The 22499-nt window shown below is 31.4% G+C and overlaps 1 protein-coding gene across 1 annotated transcript; it reads right to left on the bottom strand.

The window, feature by feature from the left end:
• Positions 1-2733: 2733 nt before the first annotated feature.
• On the bottom strand, positions 2734-7674 carry LOC129915185 (sun domain-containing protein 1-like). The gene is made up of 2 exons (XM_055994658.1): positions 7177-7674; positions 2734-3264 (listed from the first exon to the last, which is right to left on the bottom strand). The coding sequence occupies exons 1-2, from the start codon at positions 7669-7671 to the stop codon at positions 2734-2736; spliced, it is 1026 nt and encodes a 341-aa protein (XP_055850633.1). The 5' UTR covers positions 7672-7674.
• Between the last annotated feature and the right edge of the window lie 14825 nt (positions 7675-22499).

Raw genomic sequence — 22499 nt, 5'->3', positions numbered from 1 at the left:
GCCACCTGGCTGAAATTCTCAAACTTTAAATTTTTTTCCTTTGTATCAACTACCATCTCTACCATTCTACCAAATTTCAAGATTCTACGATAATCAGAAGTGCTTTATTATATTTAATGAAAATTCAGCGGAAATGGGCGGTTGCCACACCCCCTGGCTGAAATTCTCAAATTTTAAATTTTTTCCTTTGTATAAACTACCATCTCTACCATTCTACCAAATTTCAAGATTCTACGATAATCAGAAGTGCTCTATTATATTTAATGAAAATTCAGCGGAAATGGGCGGATGCCACGCCCCCTGGCTGAAATTCTCAAATTTTAAATTTTTTCCTTTGTATAAACTACCAGCTCTACCATTCTACCAAATTTCAAGATTCTACGATAATCAGAAGTGCTCTATAATATTTGATGATAATTCAGCGGAAATGGGCGGATGCCACGCCCCCTGAATTGAAAATCTCAAATTTTCGATTTTTCCCTTTGTATACACCACAAGCCCTATCACCGTGTAAAATTTCAAGTTTCTACGTTAACGGGAAGTTCTCCATAATTTTGATGATCTGTCAGTGAGTGAGTGAGTGAGTCAGTCAGTCAGTCAGTCAGTTACGGTTTTTGTGATTTTTGAAGCCCTATATCTCAGAAACTACTCATCGTAAAAGGCTGAAATTTTGTGAGGAGTTTGGTTTTGACAAGCTCAATAAATGTAGCGCGTTTGAAATTTCTAGCATCTTTGGTGTGGAAGTTAGAGGGGGGTCGAAAATGGCCTGAGTTGTTTCCTGTAAATAAGGGTGTAGTGCCAAAGTTGCTAGAGAACTTGGCTGGGCACTACCGTGCCCCTTGATATTTTTTCGTTACAATTTTGTTCAATAGCATTTGCAAAATTTTTGACAATTAATAGACCTTTATCTATTTCTTCTACATAATTCTTGGTTTTATATTCAATTGATTTACATGGAGAGCATTCTATTGGCTTAATTAAATTTTTAAGATATTTATCACAACAAAAACATTACTGTTAAAAAAAGAGCCAAGTTCTCCTATGTTGAAATTATGCTGGCACAAAAAGTACTGAGATGTAAAAGTGTACCAAGTTCTAAAGTTTGGGTTCAAATTCGTATCAATAAAATTTTGATTGTTCTCTTGACAATTTTTCTTAACCATTGATTTTTAAAGTTATTTCAAAAATTGCCAAGTAAACAATCAAAATTTTATTGATACGAATTTGAACCCAAACTTTAGAACTTGGTACACTTTTACATCTCAGTACTTTTTGTGCCAGCATAATTTCAACATAGGAGAACTTGGCTCTTTTTTTAACAGTAATGTTTTTGTTGTGATTTCACTACTTTTTGCAAGGTATGGCTGTAGAATATTAAATCTCTTTATTTGATGAAAATTCAGTGAAAATGGGTGGTTGCCACGCCCCCTGCCTGAAATTCTCAAACTTTAAATTTCTTCCTTTGTGTAAACTACCAGCTCCACCATTCTACCAAATTTCAAGATTCTACGAAATACAGAAGTGCTCTATAATATTTGATGAAAATTCAGCGGGAATAGGCGGTTGCCACGCCCCCTGGCTGAAATTCTCAAATTTTAAATTTTTTCCTTTGTGTAAACTACCATCACCACCATTCTACCAAATTTCAAGATTCTACGACAGTCAGAAGTGCTCTATAATAATTTATGAAAATTCAGCGGAAATGGGCGGTTGCCACGCCCCCTGGCTGAAATTCTCAAGTTTTAAATTTTTTCCTTTGTATAAACTACCAGCTCTACTATTCTACCAAATTTCAAGATTCTACGATAATCAGAAGTGCTCTATAATATATGATGAAAATTCAGCGGAAATGGGCGGATGCCACGCCCCCTGAATTGAAAATCTCAAATTTTCGATTTTTTCCTTTGTATACACCACAAGTCCTATCACCGTGTAAAATTTCAAGTTTCTACGATATCGGGAAGTTCTCCATAATTTTGATGATCTGTCAGTGAGTCAGTGAGTCAGTGAGTCAGTGAGTCAGTGAGTCAGTTACGGTTTTTGCGATTTTTGAAGCCCTATATCTCAGAAACTACTCATCGTAGGAGGCTGAAATTTTGTGAGGTGTTTGGTTTTGACGAGCTCAACAAATGTAGTGAGTTTGAAATTTCTAGCATCTTTGGTGTGGAAGTTAGAGGGGGGTCGAAAATGGCCTGAGTTGTTTCCTGTAAATAAGGGTGTAGTGCCAAAGTTGCTAGAGAACTTGGCTGGGCACTACCGTGCCCCTTGATTAATAGGATAGATTTTATCTTCGTATTTTAGAACTTTTTGTTCTCTATATTTGATATAATTGAATTATTTGAAAAAGGTATTAATCTTAAGTAGTAAGTTGGAAATTGTTTATTTAAAAATATTGGTACACTTATTATAATTATAAAAATATTTGAATTTTCCTTACCAAAAATGTTAATTTTGATTTCTTTTAGCTCATTTAAACCTATAAAATTTTCTTCAATTTCATCTATATCCAGGATTGATCTAGACATAATTCCTTCTTTTGCTGCATTTACATTATCAATAATTTTTTCAATTTCATTATCTAATTCAGAAATATAATTATGGAGTTTAAGTAGTGTAATTTCGTTTTTTATTTCATTTATTTCGTCTCTAACGTTCTCTGTTAATTTAAAAAATTGGGTTTTTACTTCATCTATATTATCTCTGATATTTTTAAAATTGTTTTGAAAGATTCCATTAATAGAAATTTGTTGGTTGTAAGCATCTACTAATTTTTTTATCATTTTTATCTATGATATCTAAATGTTCTAATATTTCTTCTCTATCATCGTTGTCCATTACTCCGTAAAGTAATTTAAAAATTGAACCTATTGGATTTATTAGTCCTCTTCTAACTCTGTTATTTACTAGTGTTTTATTATTCTTTACAGAATGTTCATTAATACTTAAAAGCATGTTTATATTGGTTTGAATTTTCGAAATTTTATGAAAAAGGGATTGGTCGTTTCCTATAACTGATATAATATCTGCGTTTTGGTGTATATATAAAGTTAAGTTATATATAGTGTCTAAATATTCTTGTAAATTAATTCTGTGATAAATTCGATAATAATCGCTTATTATTGGTATGTCTCCATCTTTTATTAGGATGATTCCTTCATCTTCTATGTTTTCTATTTGGATATCAGCATTTATGCTTGTTATTTGACTCATAGTTAACAATGTTATAATTATAAAGATTGTTTTTCTGTTGAGTTGATTGAAAATCTGTAATAAAAGAATTTTATTGATTTTGGTTTTGTTGATTTGTGGGTTTTGGGATTTTATCTTTATTTGGTCCTTTAAAATACTTTTTCTGTCTTTTAATCCGTGTAGGATGGACTTTTAATTTTCTATTGCCTCTATTATGTCTAATATTTCCTTCATCGTCTGGTTTAATATCTACTTTTCTAAACTTTGGTTTTTCTTTATGTCTTATTTGACCATAATTTTTAATATAAGCTTTATCGTAGGGGTATTCTTTATTTGTTTCTCTGTTTTTATTATGATAATCTAACCATTGATTTTTCTTTGATTCTAATAATTTAAAAATTTCATTAATATCTACATTTCCAAATTGTACTTCTATTGGTTTCTTAGCTATGGTTGAATGTATTGTATTGTTATAATACGTAGCTGCTTTAAGAATCTTTTCTGTGATTTCAAGATTCGGTTCCGTGATATTAAGTATTCTTATGTGTTCAAATGGAGAAGAATGACATCTACTCATGTCAGCATTACCTGTATGGCTATTTGGAGAATTAAAATGAATTGATAGATTTTCTTGTTCTATAAATTCTATTACATTAGCTGTATTGAATTCGTTATCTGCCACAATTAATTTGGGTCTATCAAAATTTTGAATGTATTCTTTTATCATTTCAACTAAGGTAGTTGAGCCTTTTTCTGCAGTTTCTTTGACGTATAAATGTTTTGAAAATTTATCAATTACTGTAAAATAATATTTCTTTTCAATATGAAATATGTCTAAATGGATTATCTCGTTTTTATTGTTTGGTGTTACCGTATGTTTAAATTTTGGTTTAGGGGGTTTCCTATCATATTTTGCTAAGTTACAGACTTCGCAATTATTAATATATTCTGCTATTACTTCTTGAAGTTTACTGAAATAATATTTTAATTTTAGTTCTGTGTAGTTTTCATGGATACCTCTATGGTTAGTCTCCTCATGAATTTGTTTTATCTTTTCAAAGCATTGGGTTTTGTTAAGTAAATCTTCTGCTAATAAGGCACATTTTATTAACTTATAATGTGACGTTGTAAAATCTGCAAACATTTTACTTTTAAATAATTCAAATAAGTTATCTTCTAATTCTGAATAAATTCCTAATACTCCTTTGTCAGGTAAGTATTCTTTTAATATTTTAATCATTTCACTGTTATTTATTTCTTCATCTGTAATGAAGATCTTTTTCTTACTATGCACTTTGTTATAAGTTTGTTCCTTTTCTTTAACTAAAATTATTTGAGTTTTAAATTTGTTTACTATACCTTTGTTTTCTATAATTTCACTTTCTTTGCTTTCATCATTATTAATTTCGTTAATATTTATTTCATTTTTGTTAACATTAATTCTCGACAGAAAATCTGCCACTTTATTTTCTTTACCTTTAACGTATTCTATATTATGATTATATTCATTCAATCTTGTTTTCCATCTTATTGTTCGTGAATCAGGATCTTTAAGATTACTTAACCAAACTAATGGTCTATGATCCGTTTTTATGTTGAACCTCACTCCATAAAGATAAGGTCGGAAGTACTTAGTTGCCCATACTATAGATAACAGTTCCTTTTCAATTGTTGCATAGTTAATCTCATGTTCATTGAGGGTCCTAGATGCGAAAGAAATGGGGTGATTATCTTGCGACAGTACAGCACCAATGGCTTTGTCTGAGGCATCAATTGTTAGAGTAAATGTTTTCTTGAAGTCAGGATATCTTAATATCGGATGACTCGTAATCAAGGATTTTAACTCTTCGAAGGCTTTAAGAAAAGCTGGATCTTTTTCATTGATCCTTCTTCCTTTTTTCAAACATTCTGTTAGTGGAATTGCAATTTTGGAATAATTCTCGATGAATTTTCTATAATAACCGGTAATTCCCAGGAATGATTTAATTTGTTTTACAGTTTTTGGTGGTCGTAATTTTTCTATGGCTGTTATTTTATTTGGATTTGGTTTTATACCTTTATCCGTCAAAATGTGACCTAAATATTCAGTGCTTTTGGAAAAGAATTTGCATTTGTCAATTTGTATTTTAAGGTTGCTCTTTCTTAATTCTTTAAAAATAAGTTTTATATTCACTTCCATTTCTTGTAAGGAAGTTGCAAATATTAAAATGTCGTCAAGGTACACGACGCATATTTTATTAATATGTTCTCCAAGAATTTCGTTCATCATTCTTTGGAACGTAGCCGGGGCATTTTTCAAACCGAACGGCATTCTTACAAATTCATAGTGTCCTTGGGGGGTGCTAAAGGCGGTTTTGTGTTGGTCCTTTTTATCGACCATAATTTGGTGGAAACCTTTAGCCAGGTCTAGTGTGGTAAAGTATTGGGCTTTACCGAGTTTGTCGAAAATTGACTCGATGTTGGGAAGAGGGAACTTGTTCTCATGAGTCTTTTCATTTAATTTGCGATAGTCTACAACTATTCGCCATTTGTTAACTCTCGAATTGTCTTGCTTTTTGGGTACTACCCAAATTGGTGCATTGTAAGGGGAATTTGACTTTTGTATGATGCCTTGTTTCAGCATATCCTTAACCTGTTTTTCCACCTCTTCTTCGTGTATTTTTGGGAAACGATAAATTTTTGAAAATATGGGTCTATCGTCCGTAGTGGTTATACTATGTGTTGTATTTGAAGTGCAACTTAGATCAGTGCCTTCTCTATAGAATAAGTCACTATTGTGTTTTAAAACTTTTCTGAGGGAATCGTTTTCTTCTTTGTTTAAATCTTTGTATAAGCAATCTAAATTATTTGTTTCTTTAAGTTCTTCGAAACAATTGATTTCCTGTGGACAGGCATAGTTAAAAAAGAGTGTTTCTTTAAAAATTTTAATCGAACCTTCCCCTAGATTGAGGATGGCATTTAAAGGGTACAGAATATTCTGTCCAATGATTGCCTTGAAACTTTTTCCGGAAAAATTTAAAATTTTCCACATCATCTTATTGTTTTTAGGTGCGTTGAATTCTTTTGGGAAGGATGTTTTGATCTGTTCGGTTACTGTTGTTGTACCTGTTAGACCAAAAATATCCTGGGGATATTCTAATTTGTACCTTGTACATGATTTTAGACAATTGGAGTCTATGCTACTGGTTGAAGCACCAGAATCAATAAGTACAGGTATGGTTTCGTTTTCTATGGTGAGATTTACTATGGGTAGAGGACCTCTGAGGCCTCCACCTGAAAATTTACTTCGCGACTTTCTGGTTCATTGTTTTGATTAATATTTATGCTTCTCGAGTTTGTATTTTGATTTTGGTTGGAACTATTATTGTTATAATTGTTACTGTTTCTATAACTATTATTTCTATTATACCCATTATTGTTATGAGTATTGTTATAATTTGAATTATTATTAAACCTATTGTAATTCCCTGTATTGTTATTATTATTATTATAATTATTATTATTATAATTATTATTATTAAAATTTCTACTGTTAGAATTTCTAAAGTTTGAGTAATTATTATTGGCGTTATTATTATTAAAGTTACCACTGTTTAAATTTCTGTTATTTGAGAAATTATTATTATTAAATCTATTTAAGTTATTATTTGGATTTCTACTGTTGAAATTTCCACCATTGTTTCGGTTGGAATCATTATAATTTCTAGGTCTAGAAGGGTGTCCTTCTAAAAACTGTGGATTCGAATTTCTATAATTGTTTAATAGTTCGTATGCTTTTTGCATGCAATTTATGTTTCGACTAAGTACGAAACTTTCCTGATTTGTATTTAATTGAGAGCAGAAAATTCTAAAAAACATACCCTTAACATTCTCGGGTGAAAATTCATTACATTTAACCAATTCAAAATTATATTTAATATTAATTCTATCCATTAATTCACACAACTTAAAATAATATATTTCTAGATTGTTATTTCTTAAACTTACTGCTTTTGTGTATATGTTGATATAACTTTCTTGGGGTCCGAAGTTTTTGATAAGTGTTTCTCTCATTGATGTCCATGTTGCATATGGTCCTAGCATTCGAATTGGTTGTTGAGCTCTTCCCTGTATTAGTCCTCTGACTACATTTTGTATTGTAAAAGCCTTTGTGGCTGGTGTTAGATATTGTAAGTTAATATCTATGTCATATATAAAGGATGCCACGTCTCTTGGCCCTTCTGCATTAAACGGTTTAACTCTTTGAATAATTTTTACTATTTCCATCTCTGGTAGAACAATTGTAACAGGTTTGATATCAGGTAGTTGTTCTTGCTGTTGTTGCTGTTGGTCTTGTTGCTGTTGTTGCTGCTGTTGGTCATGTTGCTGTTGGTCATGTTCTTGTGTGTCTGGTTGTTGTTGTTGCTGCAATAACTGCTGCTGCCGCAGGAGTTCTTTCTGCTCCGCCGTCGCGGTTAAAAGAAGACTAATTTGTTGCTCCATTTTATGTTTATATTATGTTATTTGTCGAATTTATGTGATTTGATTTATATTATTTGATCAGAGTTTTGGGTCGAACCTATCAGTCTCAATAGGTGTTTTCAGAGTGCGTTTATATGACTTTCCCTTATTTATAAGATCGCACAACCCCAATTTTACTCAGTTTAAGATCAGAACAATTTTCTCACTTTTATTAGATCGGATTTTGATTTAACCGATATTATTTGTATTCGAGCGAGCGGATACTGGGTATCCTACCGACTGCGCCAGTTAAGTAACTGATCCTCGTGGATCTTAAAAAAATATATAAACTTCTCCTAACGTGGAGAATTAAAATGAAAACGCAACGCACAATTTTTATTAATAATCGGATCGAGATGATCTTGCTTTATTGACGGTATCTTAAGAACTGACTTAAAACTATGTTACATTTGATCACTTAACCTACGGTGCCGAATATTGTCTTTGAAAATTATATTTGATTAAATTTATATGTTTATACTGAGATGAGATGTTGTTTATCTTATCTTTTGTTTAGTCTACGGTTATTCGATTATTGTTTAGGCATTGGTATCTGAATAGGTACCAACTGTGGTGCCATAGGAATGGGTACCTTTGTAACTCGCGCGATCTTGAAATTGCGCATCTGAAATTTTGGGATTTTCTTTTTTTTTGAGATTTTTTCCTGGCGATTTTGTCTTTACACAGGTTTGTCTTTGGGATTTCGGCTTTGGGGGATTTTCTTTTTGAGATTGCGGGTTTTGGTCAGTAAATCCATCAGTAAACATTTTGTTTTGCTATTTTGAATACTTTAATCTTTTATTTTAGGGAAAATTTTGATGAAATAAATTGAAAATATATTTCCACTAATTTTTTCAAAAAGAATCAATGCATTTTGTATTAAATTTTATTCACAAATTCATTTTATAAATTTCATTTTACTGAACAGCTGACTGCCAAATGCCAAACAAAATTTCATTTCGTTTTACTGATGGTGTTTCGTTTTTTTATTGTTCCGGTGCCATCATTAAAAAATTACTGATAAACCAACAGTAAAAAAAAAAACGAAAAAAATAGTATGAGGCGCGAGTGTCAAATAAAAATTTTAATTTAATGACGTAAATTTACTGATTGCTATAAACGTTCATCAGTAAAACATTTCAGATTCCTGATGTTACAATTTTTACTGATGGATTTTACATGCAGCTATAACTGAGGCCTAACCGAGAAGATATAGATCAAAAAACTCCTGGCCAAACCTACCCCCACCCCCTCCCCCTTTCCTACGCACATGCTTCTTTTTCTCCTTATTTCTTTAAATTGGCGCTGTTGATCTCGATGTGGAGGGGATCATAACTCATAATACCCCTAACATTTGCACCAAATTGTGGCTTATTTTCGTTTTTTTTAAATTACTCAAAAAGTTGAGTAAGTGATTTTACTGAACCAATTTAAAGTACCTAGGAGTTAAAATCATGTCAACATAATATCAATGACAAATGAGTTAATTTCTCGGGATTAAGAAAGGGCCAAAAACCACATCGTCTGGAAAAACAATTTCTCATTAGAGATCTTTCTTTGGCAGGACCCACAACTCACCAAAGTGAAGTTTAATTTTAAAGACCTCTTCAACAATAACTATACCTATAGCTTTCAGAAAAAAAGACGTAAACCTATCTTCCCTTAAGTGCCGTAGAATATCAATATTATGGATACTAATATTCGAATCATAATAAATATTCCCCTAGACAAAGCCATAATTTATTTTTAAACGAGTTATATGCGTTATTGAACACTTTTCGATTATCCTCATTATAATTCCGGAATAATAAGGGAATCGATTTTCTAGTCTAACACAACCAACAGCACACTCAAATGAGGTAGACTCACACACTCACACCTACTGGGCCATCATTTTTACCCCAAAATCACACTCATATTGTCGACCGAACCAACTAATGTCAACGTGTGTAATTATTGTCCTGTGATGAGTACACATGAAAATCCTATTAATGATATGTGATGACACATTTATATTAAACACGCTTCCTCTTCACAACGCAATTCAAATTATATCGGCCTAAGGCTTTGCAAACACCACAAACGCTCTTCTCCAGTTCCAAAACCTGATGATACCAGCTCGTAAGCCAAGCCAGCATCGATTCCAAAACATGAAACACAAATGTTTGAAGTGTACGACACTAAGGGAAGATTTCGTATATATGTACTGGTACTGGGAAACTAGAAAAGGATAGTTCATTCATTAGTATAGTTCATTGTTTACACGATGTATCTTCGTATAGATCGATGATAATTTCACCGGCTTAATAGCGATTTTCAAATAATGACGGGTGAGAGTATACGCTTCAATGTCGTCAGGATTACTTGTCGGGATTACTTGTTGGAAATTTGGTTAAATGTAAATATAATGTAGATACATTGTACAATGTACATATATTGTAAATAAACTTTTATAAACTTTAATGAAAAATGTGTTGATATAGGTAACGATCTAAAATATATGCACGAATGAGTCGCACGTACTTTCTCTTATGGTAAAAGTTTCGTTAATGCTCTTTTATATAAAAAGAAATTTTCATTTTATCATTAATTTTAAAAGAAATGTGAACAATTTTTAAAAGATGTTTTAAAATTACGCACATCCATTTTAAATGGTTTTAACCTTCAATTAACCTGCCATTAGAATTCTTGCATAACTATAATATTTTTCGTATAAACTTTAAAAACATTTTTCAAAAAAAAATTGGTAGGTAATTTTGAAAGAAATGACTGTTTCCCCCTATTTCGGACATGAGAAATCGATTTATGGGTACGACGTCGACCTAATTTTTTTCGGAAGTTTTTTTTTTCAATAATTCTGAGCATTTTGCATTGTTTAAACTTTTTCGTTAAAACAAAAATTTATATTACAAAATTATAATTTAATTTAATAAAGATATTTCACCAGTAATGTAAAAAACTATATCTATCTTTGTATATCTTTTTTTTAAATTAATGAAACATCGTTTTAAATGATTTAGATTACAAAAAGAGTTTGCCATTTGATTTCTTGTATGAAAAGAAATTTTTAGAAAAAAAAATTTGAAAATCCTTAGAGCCGTTTTTACAAAATTTTCTAATATTTTACAAAATAAAAGTTGGTATGCCATTTGGAAGAAATAATTAATTAACACTTAAAAACAAAATTTCGAAATATTTAACTGATCCGTTTTCAAAAAAAATTGATTTTTCAAAAAAAAAAAATTAATATTTAAAAAAAATTTTATAAAATTTTAATATTACTACTACTTAAACGCTTTTGTATAAATTTTTTTGTTGAAATTGAGTTAGTCATGTACGAGATATTCAGAAACCAAAAAATCATTCTATTGCAGGTACCCTAAAGTACACCATTAAGGCAGTTAAGCAAGGTGGTGAAAACACGATGGTGTGGGCTGCCTTTTTTTGGCACGGTGTTGGTCCAATAGTGAAGATAAACCCCAAAATGGACCAGAATTTGTACAAAGATATTATTATGAACCATTTCACGTTAGCGTTACATATGCCGAAGAAAATTCGCCGCTTTTATGGCGCTGTATGCACGAAAATAATCCTGAGCACACTTCAAAGTTAGCGAAAAGTGCCTTAGAGATCAATATAGTAACTGTTTTAAAGTCGCCTGCTCAATCACCCGATCTAAACCCGAAATAAAAATTTATGGAATGAAGTGGAGGAACGCATTGAAAAACAAAAACCGAAAATTTTAACAAATTTGAGGCAAGAGATACATAATGCTTGCTATTCAATACCTGAGCAACACTGTGAGGCCTAAGTCGAGAGCTTGCCAAGAAAACTCAATTCGGTTTTAAAGAATAAAGGATTTCCAACAAATTATTTAAATAAATAAAATAATAATAATAAAATATAGTTTTAGTAACGCTAAGTATCATTAACAAGCAATTTTTATTGAAATGTGCTAATTGCATGTCCACACAAAAATGGATGTTTTTAGTATTTTTTTCATATATTTCTTTGAGATATTAAAGTTATAAGATTGTTTTTTTTGGGAAAATATACTTATATGTGTAAGTAATGTTATTAACAGAACAATGAACATATGGAAATAGAAACAAGTTTTAAAAATATAATTTAATTTTTTCTTCTATGAGTATGCTAATTCTTTGTCCAACACTGTAGCTTTTCTAGATGCTTTTATAACCAACCAAAAATATTTATATGTTGTGGCTTTTAAGATCAAATTAAACTAATCAACTTTAGCTTCTTAACAGGAATGCTATATGGACTACATTTAATGAAATAATAATTCCAAGTTAAATAAATAACATTTGATTAATTTTTCTAAATTATCAATTGAAAAGTTCACTGTGGTGTATGTGTACTTTTTGTGTGTGTGGTGTATACAAACTAATTCTTCTATAATTTTTAAACCAAGCGTAGGATAGCGAAAATAAAAGTTGGGTTATCCTAAGGCAAACAAACCACGGGTTTAAACTAACGATTTTTCCCCAGGAAAAAAAAGTTTTTTGTTGTACCTATCATTTGAAAAAAAAAGTTGGACTCTCTCAGGCTTACGTTGGACAAATGAACCACAGTGCAAAACCAACAAGTTTTACACTGAATACAAAAAAATATATTTTTTGATTTTTGAGGTGAAAAAAAATAATTCCGTTATAATTTTAGAACTAAGGGTGGGCTAGCGAAAAAAAATTTCTTCGTACCGCATTTGCGAAAGGGTCAGAAGATATCCTACGAGCCTGCCAGTACTTTTCCAAATAAGCATGGACGATTTTTTCTTACACTTATCTTCGATTTTGTGAATTCGGGACATGACATAAAAATTAAGAAATACCAATTCCTTAAAAGTGTAAACAAAGAAAATAACTCCTTTTTAAGGAATCATTTTATTCATGAAATAAAAACAAAACGCAAAATGGCCGTACAAAAAGATTCATAATCTCATATTTCTCATTCATTTATTAAAAAACGAACTTATCGGTCCCAGGTGGGTCTTTCACCCAAAACGGATTTATGTTCAAAAGTCGTTGCTTGCAGTTGTTTCACGATAAAAGCACCCGAAGGATACTTTCAATCTTCAAATGTTATACTTACCTACATACATACATATATTCAGTTTACTAAGTTAAGTTAGGCCTAGCTGTTTGCTTGCAGCTCCAATTTCCATGGAGAGCAAATGGGACAGAAAGAGCGTGTCCATCCGTATTGATGCACTTGAATGGACACACAAAGGATTAAGGAGGAACTATCGTAGCTGCTGCATGTTTGTTTATTGTAAAACATCCTATTGACTTTTGTTGCGTACTTTCATTGATGTGGTTTGGTTTGTCGAAATGATATTGGGATCTCTGTATGCCTCCCTATGTGTACCTGTTTTCAATTTTGAACTGCATAGATATTGGGAATTTGTCGGCACGTAGAAAGGAGATTGTTATGTCTTTTTCTGTATTGCAACACGCACCACACAACATGCATGTTTAACAAATGATGAGGAGTAGAAACTGATGGAATTCGTTTGATGCTTTTCCCCATTGCGTATTTTTGATTTTCTTTGAGGTCAAACATTTCTTTACTGTGAAACTATATAAGCTTGCCAAATAATGAATGCATTTCAGTTGCGTTCCCTTTCCCAGGTCTACCGAATACCATCCGATTTGTTGGCAGTTTATTTAAAATGTTTTTAAAATATCATTTGTTTGTTAAAGCTGGTAGACCCACACATAATGTTTATTAACCTGCATTGGGACATTTAAAAGAATCAAAATAGAACACTTGTTTCTAATCAGGAAAAGCAAAACTTCATTTGGAATTCTCTTTAAATTTTGTATTAACGAAATAAAAGTTTTTTTCTAACATAAACTCAATAAATCATTAGTTATGTGAGATAAACATCACTAGCAAAAAAAAATAGACTGCATTTCTATGAAAAATTATCACATACCTTTCCTGCATTTTCTTGTTTTGAGACTTTAGTACTTACATCATCGAAAAGAACCACAAACCCAATTTTGAAAATGTTAAAATTGATAGGGATAATATATCTAATTTCCTTTATGATAACAATTTTTATAAATCAAAATAAAACACTTAATTGTATCTAAATATATAACAATTAATTACCTCTCGAACGCATTTCAATAGAACCTGTCTATCATCATTGGCGAACACGGCTGATGATAAGAACTAAGAAGTGACTTCCACACTTTACAGCTTCATGGGTTCAAAGTTGTACTCACACGTCACACGGCACGAACAAACACGAGGATTTCACGACAGAAAAGCGAAGATACACAAGATTAATTTTTGCGAGAGATATTCATGCATTCTTCAAAGAAAGTGCATTTGTCGGCGAATTAAAATAGATAGGTACTTTCAGTCTTTCACACTAATCACACTAATAAAGACATGATGTTATATTTCCATTCTTATCAGCTCTAGCTGATCATGTCCTAACGAAAAACCGTTTTAACCTAAATAAAGATAACTTGAAATTAATACGCCAAGTTAATGATGAAAGACGTTTAGATGCACACGAGAGTTATATTATTCAAAAAGACCAGAAATCTATGAACGCCGATAAATCCAAATATAAGTTCATGTCTTTATAAATGGAGAGGAGAAGCCTCAGACCGACAAATGTAGAAGATGAAGGGGAAGCCTTATACTCATCAAACTTATAAAAAAAAAAAATGTAAACTTTTAAGAGTGAAAAAAGCATAATAATAATAAGTATCTTTAAAGAAGACACAAATTACTCTATGATATACTTACTGAAGTTTAAAACAAACCTATATGTGTACCCACAAAAAAAAACTTTACATTTGCCAATCCGTCACTTATGTATTATCTATACCTACACACAAATACATATATTTACTAACTGTTGTTCAATATTCTAGCCCACAATATACTCATCCTGTCACCGGTGTGACATGAAAATCAACATGTTATTACACAATTATTAGCTGTAACCTTTTCAAAAGCTAATTAGGTTTTCGGGATAATTGGGAAACTTAGTCCTTTCCAACAAGATATTCCTAAAGCTCAGCACCAACGGAGTATCATGACACTAACTTGTGTATTTGACATTTGCAACATTATGAATTGCTTCATGCATTGCATTGATATGAATTATTTTGTATACCTCTCATACTTTTTAGATTCTATAGTTTTGAAAATAAGCTGACAGTAAAATTGTAAAAGGGGTTGAGTTATTTTAAATTCGATTTAACTGACGCGAATGGTAGATAACTCCACTTCAACGACCGACTTAATTCCTGAAAATCACCAAAATAAAATTTCTTCTGTTAATGAAGACATCCTTGCCTAATCTGGGTCAGGTATACAGAAAAACCATGTTTCAAAAGTTAAGAAAAGAAGTAGAGATGCTGACTCCTTATAACATACTAAAAACTCTGGTCCACCTCCAAAAAGAACTAATCTCAGATCCAACTCTCCCAACACTGCCAACACATTAGAAATTCCTGAGCTAATTCAAATCACTCCCACAACAAATACCATTTCCAATCCTAAACTTATCAAGGCTGTTTCCAAACCTAAAACTATTTTCGCTTCACGGTTGGATCCTGACACAGCTCCTGATGATGTTATCTCCCACTTAGTCTCTTGTAATAGCATACCATCAAACACTTCTATAAAATGTACGAAAATCACTAAACCCGATAGCTTTATCTCTTCTTTTAAAATAATTACAAATCCACTGCATTTTGATTCTATTTGCAATATTAACAACTGGCCTCCTGGAACACTAGTTACCTAAGGAATTCTGCTCCACAAGAAAACGCCCTTTGCCTAAAGTTCTTCCATAAAAAAACTCAGTAGGATTACCCTCTTCTACCAAAACGTAAGAGGGCTTCGTAGAAAAACCGCTGACATTTTCGTCAATTCTCAAACATTCCCACATGATATTTTTGCTTTGACAGAAACCTGGTTACACCCAAGTTTTTTGGACACGGAACTTTTTTGCCAAGAGTTCTTAGTTTATAGAAAGGATCGTCATGTTGGAAACTCAAAGGAATTGGGGGGAGGTGTCTTAATAGCTGTACATAATAAATTCGTTTCTTCTTCTATTTCATTCCCTTTTAAACTCTCAATTGATCTAATTTGTGTAAAACTTACTGTAGAAAATAATTTTGTTTATATTCTAAACGCATACATTCCACCAAAAAGTTCAGCATCCGTTTATGTCGAACTTTCCTTTGCTTTAGACTTCGTACTTGACCTGGTTTGCCCCAACAGCAATATATTACTTGTGGGAGATTTCAACTTACCACACATAGAATGGATTCCTTCCGAAGACGAAACTTACCAAGAAGCTTCGTTGACTTCTTCTCAAAATGAACTGGCTTTCTTGATAAAATTAGTTATTCTGACTTACAGCAAATAAGCTGTATTAAAAACTTTAAAAATCGAACTCTCGATTTGGTATTTTCCTCTGACGCTATTAGTACCCTTGTTCTAGAGTCTAGAATTGGAATTACTAATATAGATAATTACCATCCACCTTTGGAAATCTTTTTTGACTGTAGCAGTCATGTTACGGAAAACAGTAATGACTTTGATTGCTCCTATTTTTTTGATTTCAGAAAAGCAAATTTTGTGTTGCTATCCGAAAACTTAACGCAAAATCATTCCGAATAATAGTTAAATCAATGTGGAAGCTCCCACTGCAGATATCTACGGATAGTTGTGCCAAAAAACACGCCTTGTATCTGTCGTTTTTTACTTGATATGAAGTTTAATATAAAATTTTTATATTTTTTTTGCTGCCCTGGGTTTCGCTCCCAAAAATATGGTCACCGTATGTATACTATACTCTATAGGTATGTACATGGACTGCTAGGCCGTGTGAATTTAGCGTTTTTTTTTTTTGGCAAAGCTATCCGCAGTAGGATTTTCCAAATATCAACAAAACGTAAACTTATACACTTCGTCAAAATTCTACCCACAGCTTAGGTTAGCTTATATTCCTAGAAATCATTGTTTGATCCTGTGTCCTACAAAATTTTATTTCTTAATGATATATAATGTTTGTTTTTTTTAATCAAATGCTCTCATTTTTTATTCTTTTTTTTTCTTCGAAGTTCTTTTTTAGAAAGGTCCCAGATGGAACTCTATTCTTATGCGCATAGTCACAATTGCAATTGCAACAAAAAAGTAAAATTGGAACTAACAACGTCTTCACCAATGTCATTCACGTTCTAAGAGAAGTAATATGGTGCGAAGCCCAGAGTAATCGTAGACCATATCGTCGGTGAAACCAGAAAAGTGTGTAACTCCAAATTTTCTGAAAATTAGATTTGAATGCCATCTATTAGACAAACCTGATATCTAGCGTTCCTTAAACTGGGAATCCCCTTAAAGTTCATAGTTTTTATTTTATTAGCAAATTAGAAAATAAAAACTCATACAAATGCCTTCAAAACGATTTTGTTTTTTTGCTCTCCTATAAAATTTGCTAAAATGGAGTTACACACTTTTCTGGTTTCACCGACGATATACTTTTCCTACAGCTCTATTCTGCCAAACCTCACAAGTCACAAGAACCTGAATTTGATTTTGTGAGGTTTTCGTATCACAAAAACTTTCAAATTTGTGATCTACTCTGAAGGAGGTCAAAACTATTAAGAAATTTGTGAGAAATAAATCCTCATAAAATCAAATTATCACCACCTTGTGAGCACGGTTGCCGGAGTGGGTAGGATCCTACCAAACTGGGTAGGTTTTTTTACCTTGGGTAGGTTGGTAGGTTTGAAGTCAATTTGGTAGGTTTTTCCAAGTTCTTTCTCTAAAATAATTTTATTTTTAATAATTGACAAAAAAAATTGTAATTATGTCAAATCTACCCAAAATATTTGTGCCAAACAAATGTGCCCATCTAAACCGAGAGTAATAATATTAAGTAGTGTATGTAAACGCAGTATCCTCATTGTTGGTGTCTGAACTCATCCATTTTCATGTTTTGTGTTGACACTAACTTCACATTCTTGATTAGTGATTTCTACAAAATGGCATTACAATTTTATTTAAAAAGTTTTTTCCAAAAAATTATTTATAAAAAATTGTTTTTTTAAAAAACGGCTCTAACGATTTTGAAATTTTTTTTTCTAAAAATGCACGTTTATATATCAATCAAAACTGCATACTTGTTTTGGAGGGCAATTTAATTTCAGATTTTATTTTATTTTATTTTATTTTTTTAAACGAATTTTATTTTTTTTTCCAAATTTCTATATAAAAAGTCTTAAAAATTTAAGCAACTATAACTCCAAGAGCAAGTTCTTGCGACCCAGTCGTGCATTTAATTTTTTTAAACAAGAATTTATTCTCTTAAAATCGAAAATTTTCGTTGGGTAGGTTTTTCTTTGAATTGGTAGGTTTTTTTGGAAACTTTGGTAGGAAATTTTTTATGCGAGTGGCAACCGTGCTTGTGAGGTTTTTGTGACTTTTGAGGTTTACCAGAGTAAGGCTGCTAAAGTGAGTCTTATTTGATTATTCCATGTCAGAGTACGATTAAATGTACCTAAGTTCTAGGTTTTTTTTGCAGAATCGACAAACTCAATACGGATGTTGCTCATGTGAAACCATATAACAATTTTTTGAAGATCATTATTTATCAGTATCACAAATACCATTTTCCAGCATTCCAATAGGAAAACTGTTGTATATCTAATTGTACATCATCTGCGTACCTAAATGTACATTGAAAAGAGCAAGGGACCCAGTATAGAACCCTGGGGAACACCTTTGACATATCTCAAGCACTTATTTTATTTTAAATACTTCCAAGAAGTGTAAAATACAATCTTCTGAACGAGAAACTTAGTATTCGTGTCAAAGACTTTATTCTAGACAAAGAAACATCTTAATGCAAATGAAGGACAAGCATTTAAAGCGCCACCACCTTTTTCTACCTACATATGTTTGAAGGTATAACTCAATTGACTACATACAAATGTAAATTTTCTTCAAAGGAGGAATAATATTATTTTATAAACAAGGCCAAGTGGTGTTGAATTATTTTTATCATCACATATGTACAAACCTAGTCAAAGTTTTAAAACAAATCTGTACCTACGAGTAATCTCATATTTTTTGTTGTTTATTTAAGAAAAATAAAAACCAGATACAATTTTTGATCCTTAAAATTGAACTAGCCTCTGATTGCTCTGCTCGTTTTAACATAGAATGACCTAATTTAACAGTCCCATCATTGAAAACTTTCCAGCTTACAGCTAGAGCATCTCGCCTTATAAAAACAAAAATGTTACATCTCCCCGAAATAAAAAAGAAACTTTTCGAATTTCGAATGACATGCGCATTTTTGACAAAAACACGTGGTTCTTTTCCAAATCATAATAACCTAGACTAGGCAGCGTATGGAATGGTGAAATGTTACTTTCGAAAAAAAAGAAACACATAAAAGCCCATAGATAACTTGAAGTATTATTTCGAAGATTTCTTCGCTTCTTTACTCTGAGTGCGTGTGCCTGGTTCGTTATCGCAGCATTTTCTATTGGTTTTCTTAGAGCTCACGCACGGGTTTACTAAGAAACATGATTTTATATTATGTCTATGTTTTTTTTTTTGCTAATCGATTTAAAGTGCTTTTTTGGTAGATATCTTTTGAGAAAAAGAACAGAGCGCAACCTTAACTATGGAGGAGGTGCCTAAGAAATCTTTTATATTATGTATTGAAGGTGGAAGGTATGGGAGGAGATAAATCATTTATATAGACCTTTTTTTGATAGAAACAAAAATTAGTTTATTTGACAAAGCCGTAAAGTGATTTAATGATGAAATACCTCCTATACGATACATGGATGCAAGGTAAAAAAAAAAAAACTTAGACCATAGATGAAGGCCTACGACAAGGAAATAATTATTGGAGACAGTTCACTACGTTATTCTTATTAGAATTTGTGAATTTTGTTTGTTTACAAAATAGAATGTCTAGTATTTTGAACTAAATTTGTTAAATCACTTACATTTTTTGACATAGCTATCTTTTTGTTAACCTTCAATGGTAAATCGAGTATAGATACGAATTTAAGCAACGAACGTTGCCTAAACGTTGCAAGTCAAGAAAAATAAAAACAGGCTGATTTTTGGTATAAAGCTTAATGTTAGGGTGGCTTAATGTTAGGGTGGCTTACAATCTGTGAAAGGTCCAGAAGTTTCCTCTGTCCGCTAGTCATTATAAGGGGTCAAAGGTCACAAAATTGTTTACTTTAAAAACGGTAGGTTTTAGACAAAAATTATGTTCTACAAAGTTGTAGCTGAGGCTATTTTACAAAAAATTGTATTAAAAAGTTTTCTTGTATCATGCACCGTTTAGAAATTATATCACTTCAAACTCGCATATGTTTTTCTTGATATTTTTATATTTGTTATTTTAATCAAATTACATGGGATAGTTTGAAATGTTGTAATATCTAAACGGTAAGTGAAAAAAAAACTTTATATTACAATTTTTTGTAAAATAACCTCAGCTACGATTTTGTACCACATAGTTTTTGTCTAAAACGTACCGTTTTTAAAATAAAAATGTTGTGACCTTTGACCCTTTATAATGGGGTTCAGCAGACAGAGGAAACTTGATATCACTTAACGAGATAATTTTCTACTAATGCAGAAAAATAGAAAATTCCGCAAAAGGTTTAAATGAACACCCCAACAGAAAATAATTGCGTAAACAAGGGAAGCAAACAGCTGTTTGTTAAACGTTAAATTTAACTTATAGTTCAATTAAAGTCAAGCTAATTTTACAAATACTATGCAATAATACGAAAAATGTAATTTGCTCAAATAAAATAATATTCTCTTTTCAATACTAACATATTTTATTCGTGGTTATCTGATTAATAACACATTGTGAGATAAAATTCTATGATTTGCAGAATATTTTTCCCATACAAATTTTGACAGCTCATTTCTACCGATAGAAAATTCTAAGGTCTCTACGGTTTCTATGGGTTTTCTGCGTTTACGTGAATATTATAAACCACCCTAACATCAAGCTCTATACTAAAAATCAGCTTTGACAATTTTTCGTCTATTATTACTGGGCTATATAAGTAAACAACATATGGCGTGTTTTTTCTATTACTCAGTAGCTACTCATTTTTGATTTTATTCGCAAAACAATAATAAAAATTACACTAGTAAGTATTTGTTTTTATTGTTTTTCGAATAAAATAAAAAAATGAGTAGCTACTGAGTTGTAGAAAAAACACGCACTTTTTAACAGGCTCCTGACCTGGAGCCTGTTAAAAAGTTTGTCATATAATTTGAAAAGGTTACAAAAGGTTACTAATAATTTCTTACTTATTTCTTACTTTCTTCTTATTAAGAGCCATTTTAAGACAAAATAATGAATATGGCTGAATGTGTTTAATTTTGTAAACCGCCGATAAAAACTAAAAGCCGACAGAATCAGAACCGAATTTTTTTTAAATCCTTAATGAGTAATGAAAAGCATTTTACTTTTAATAGATGTGTTTTTTATTTCGACCGGGCTTAATTGGACAACAAAAAAAACACGCATCGGAGCTTAGCCGGAAACCTTGTCAGCACTGCATACTGAATGTTCCCAAATCAGCAGACACAAAAATAAATTTAGAGTAGCTAGTTGTCATAGTTTTCGCTTTTGGGTTTTTCTTGTATTTTCTTGTGTGTTTTACAAAGAGATACAAAATTGTGTGCTAGAAAAAATAATTTAAAAAACTTTCTGTCATTCCAAACGTCAGTTTTCACGTTTGTAAACAAATTCTAAACAATTTATGAGAAAATTAGTTTGGTAGAACAGACTTAAAATTGTTCAAGAAGTGAAGCCCATAGAAATCTCCGGGCTAAACAACTAAGCCCAAGGGGCTAAGGTGTTGGTTGGTGCATTTAACATGTAAATTTCTGAACCCCGACTGCATTTTTTTGTCCAATTTATAGCCCGGTCGTAATAAACAACACATTTAATGCCATAATTTTGTTCAAAATTGATATGTCTGGTTAGAATTTTAAAAATTTCGACCTTCAAACTAGCACATTTTCTTTAATATTTTTTTGAAAATACATTTAAGTTGTCTGTAGTATTTCGACTGATGAACTCGTATTATGTATTTAGATTATTGTAACATGCCCAATCATTCTTTTCTTAATAGATTAACATTTACGTATGTATTTTTTTTTAATTTTGTTTTACTTTGTCAATCCAACTCTATAAGTCAAATTAAATTTTGTAATGACGAACCTTACAATTTGAATTATGTATTTGAATGTGTGTATGCCTATGTAATCGGCCTTTAAATCCGGAATCGGTTTTATCTTCTTTTGAAAATCGAGCAGTCATTTAATGCCAACGAACGATTTTGGTATTTAGAGCTACTCCGGACAGATCCGGGCAATCAACCAAAAACGCCAAAAGCTTTGCAATAAAAAAAAAGTCGTTTGATTACAAATTAGACTTAAATTTGATTCATTTTTTTATTTAGTTTGGCAATTCGTTAAAGAACTTAAAAATGGTTTAAGTTCTATTATCTCAATAAAATGGCAATCTAAAATTGTTATTTGTTCTTAAGTTGTAAGCTTGGACATCATGGATTGGGTTTAAATTTAAGGAATGATAGTTATTAATTAAAAGGATATTTAAATCAATTTTTAGTGCCTATAGTCAGAAATAAATCACTAGAATTTATAAAATGGAAAAGGATTTTTATTAAATTTTAAGTTCTCTAAATTCAATTCAATCAAACTATGTGAGAGAACTACAAAATCAATTT

Source organism: Episyrphus balteatus, chromosome 3 (genome assembly GCF_945859705.1).
Source record: "Episyrphus balteatus chromosome 3, idEpiBalt1.1, whole genome shotgun sequence".
Taxonomy (NCBI): Eukaryota; Metazoa; Arthropoda; class Insecta; order Diptera; family Syrphidae; genus Episyrphus; species Episyrphus balteatus.
The sequence above is the reverse complement of the archived record's forward strand: the minus strand, read 5'-3'. Positions and strand labels throughout refer to the sequence as shown.

Excerpts from the sequence above, each read along its gene's own strand:
- LOC129915185 (XM_055994658.1), bottom strand. The coding sequence starts at position 7,671 with ATGGAGCAACAAATTAGTCTTCTTTTAACCGCGACGGCGGAGCAGAAA. Across the intron at positions 3,265-7,176 it reads TCAACATATACACAAAAGCA|ATTTTCAATCAACTCAACAG; the intron begins GTAAGTTTAAGA and ends CTTTTATTACAG.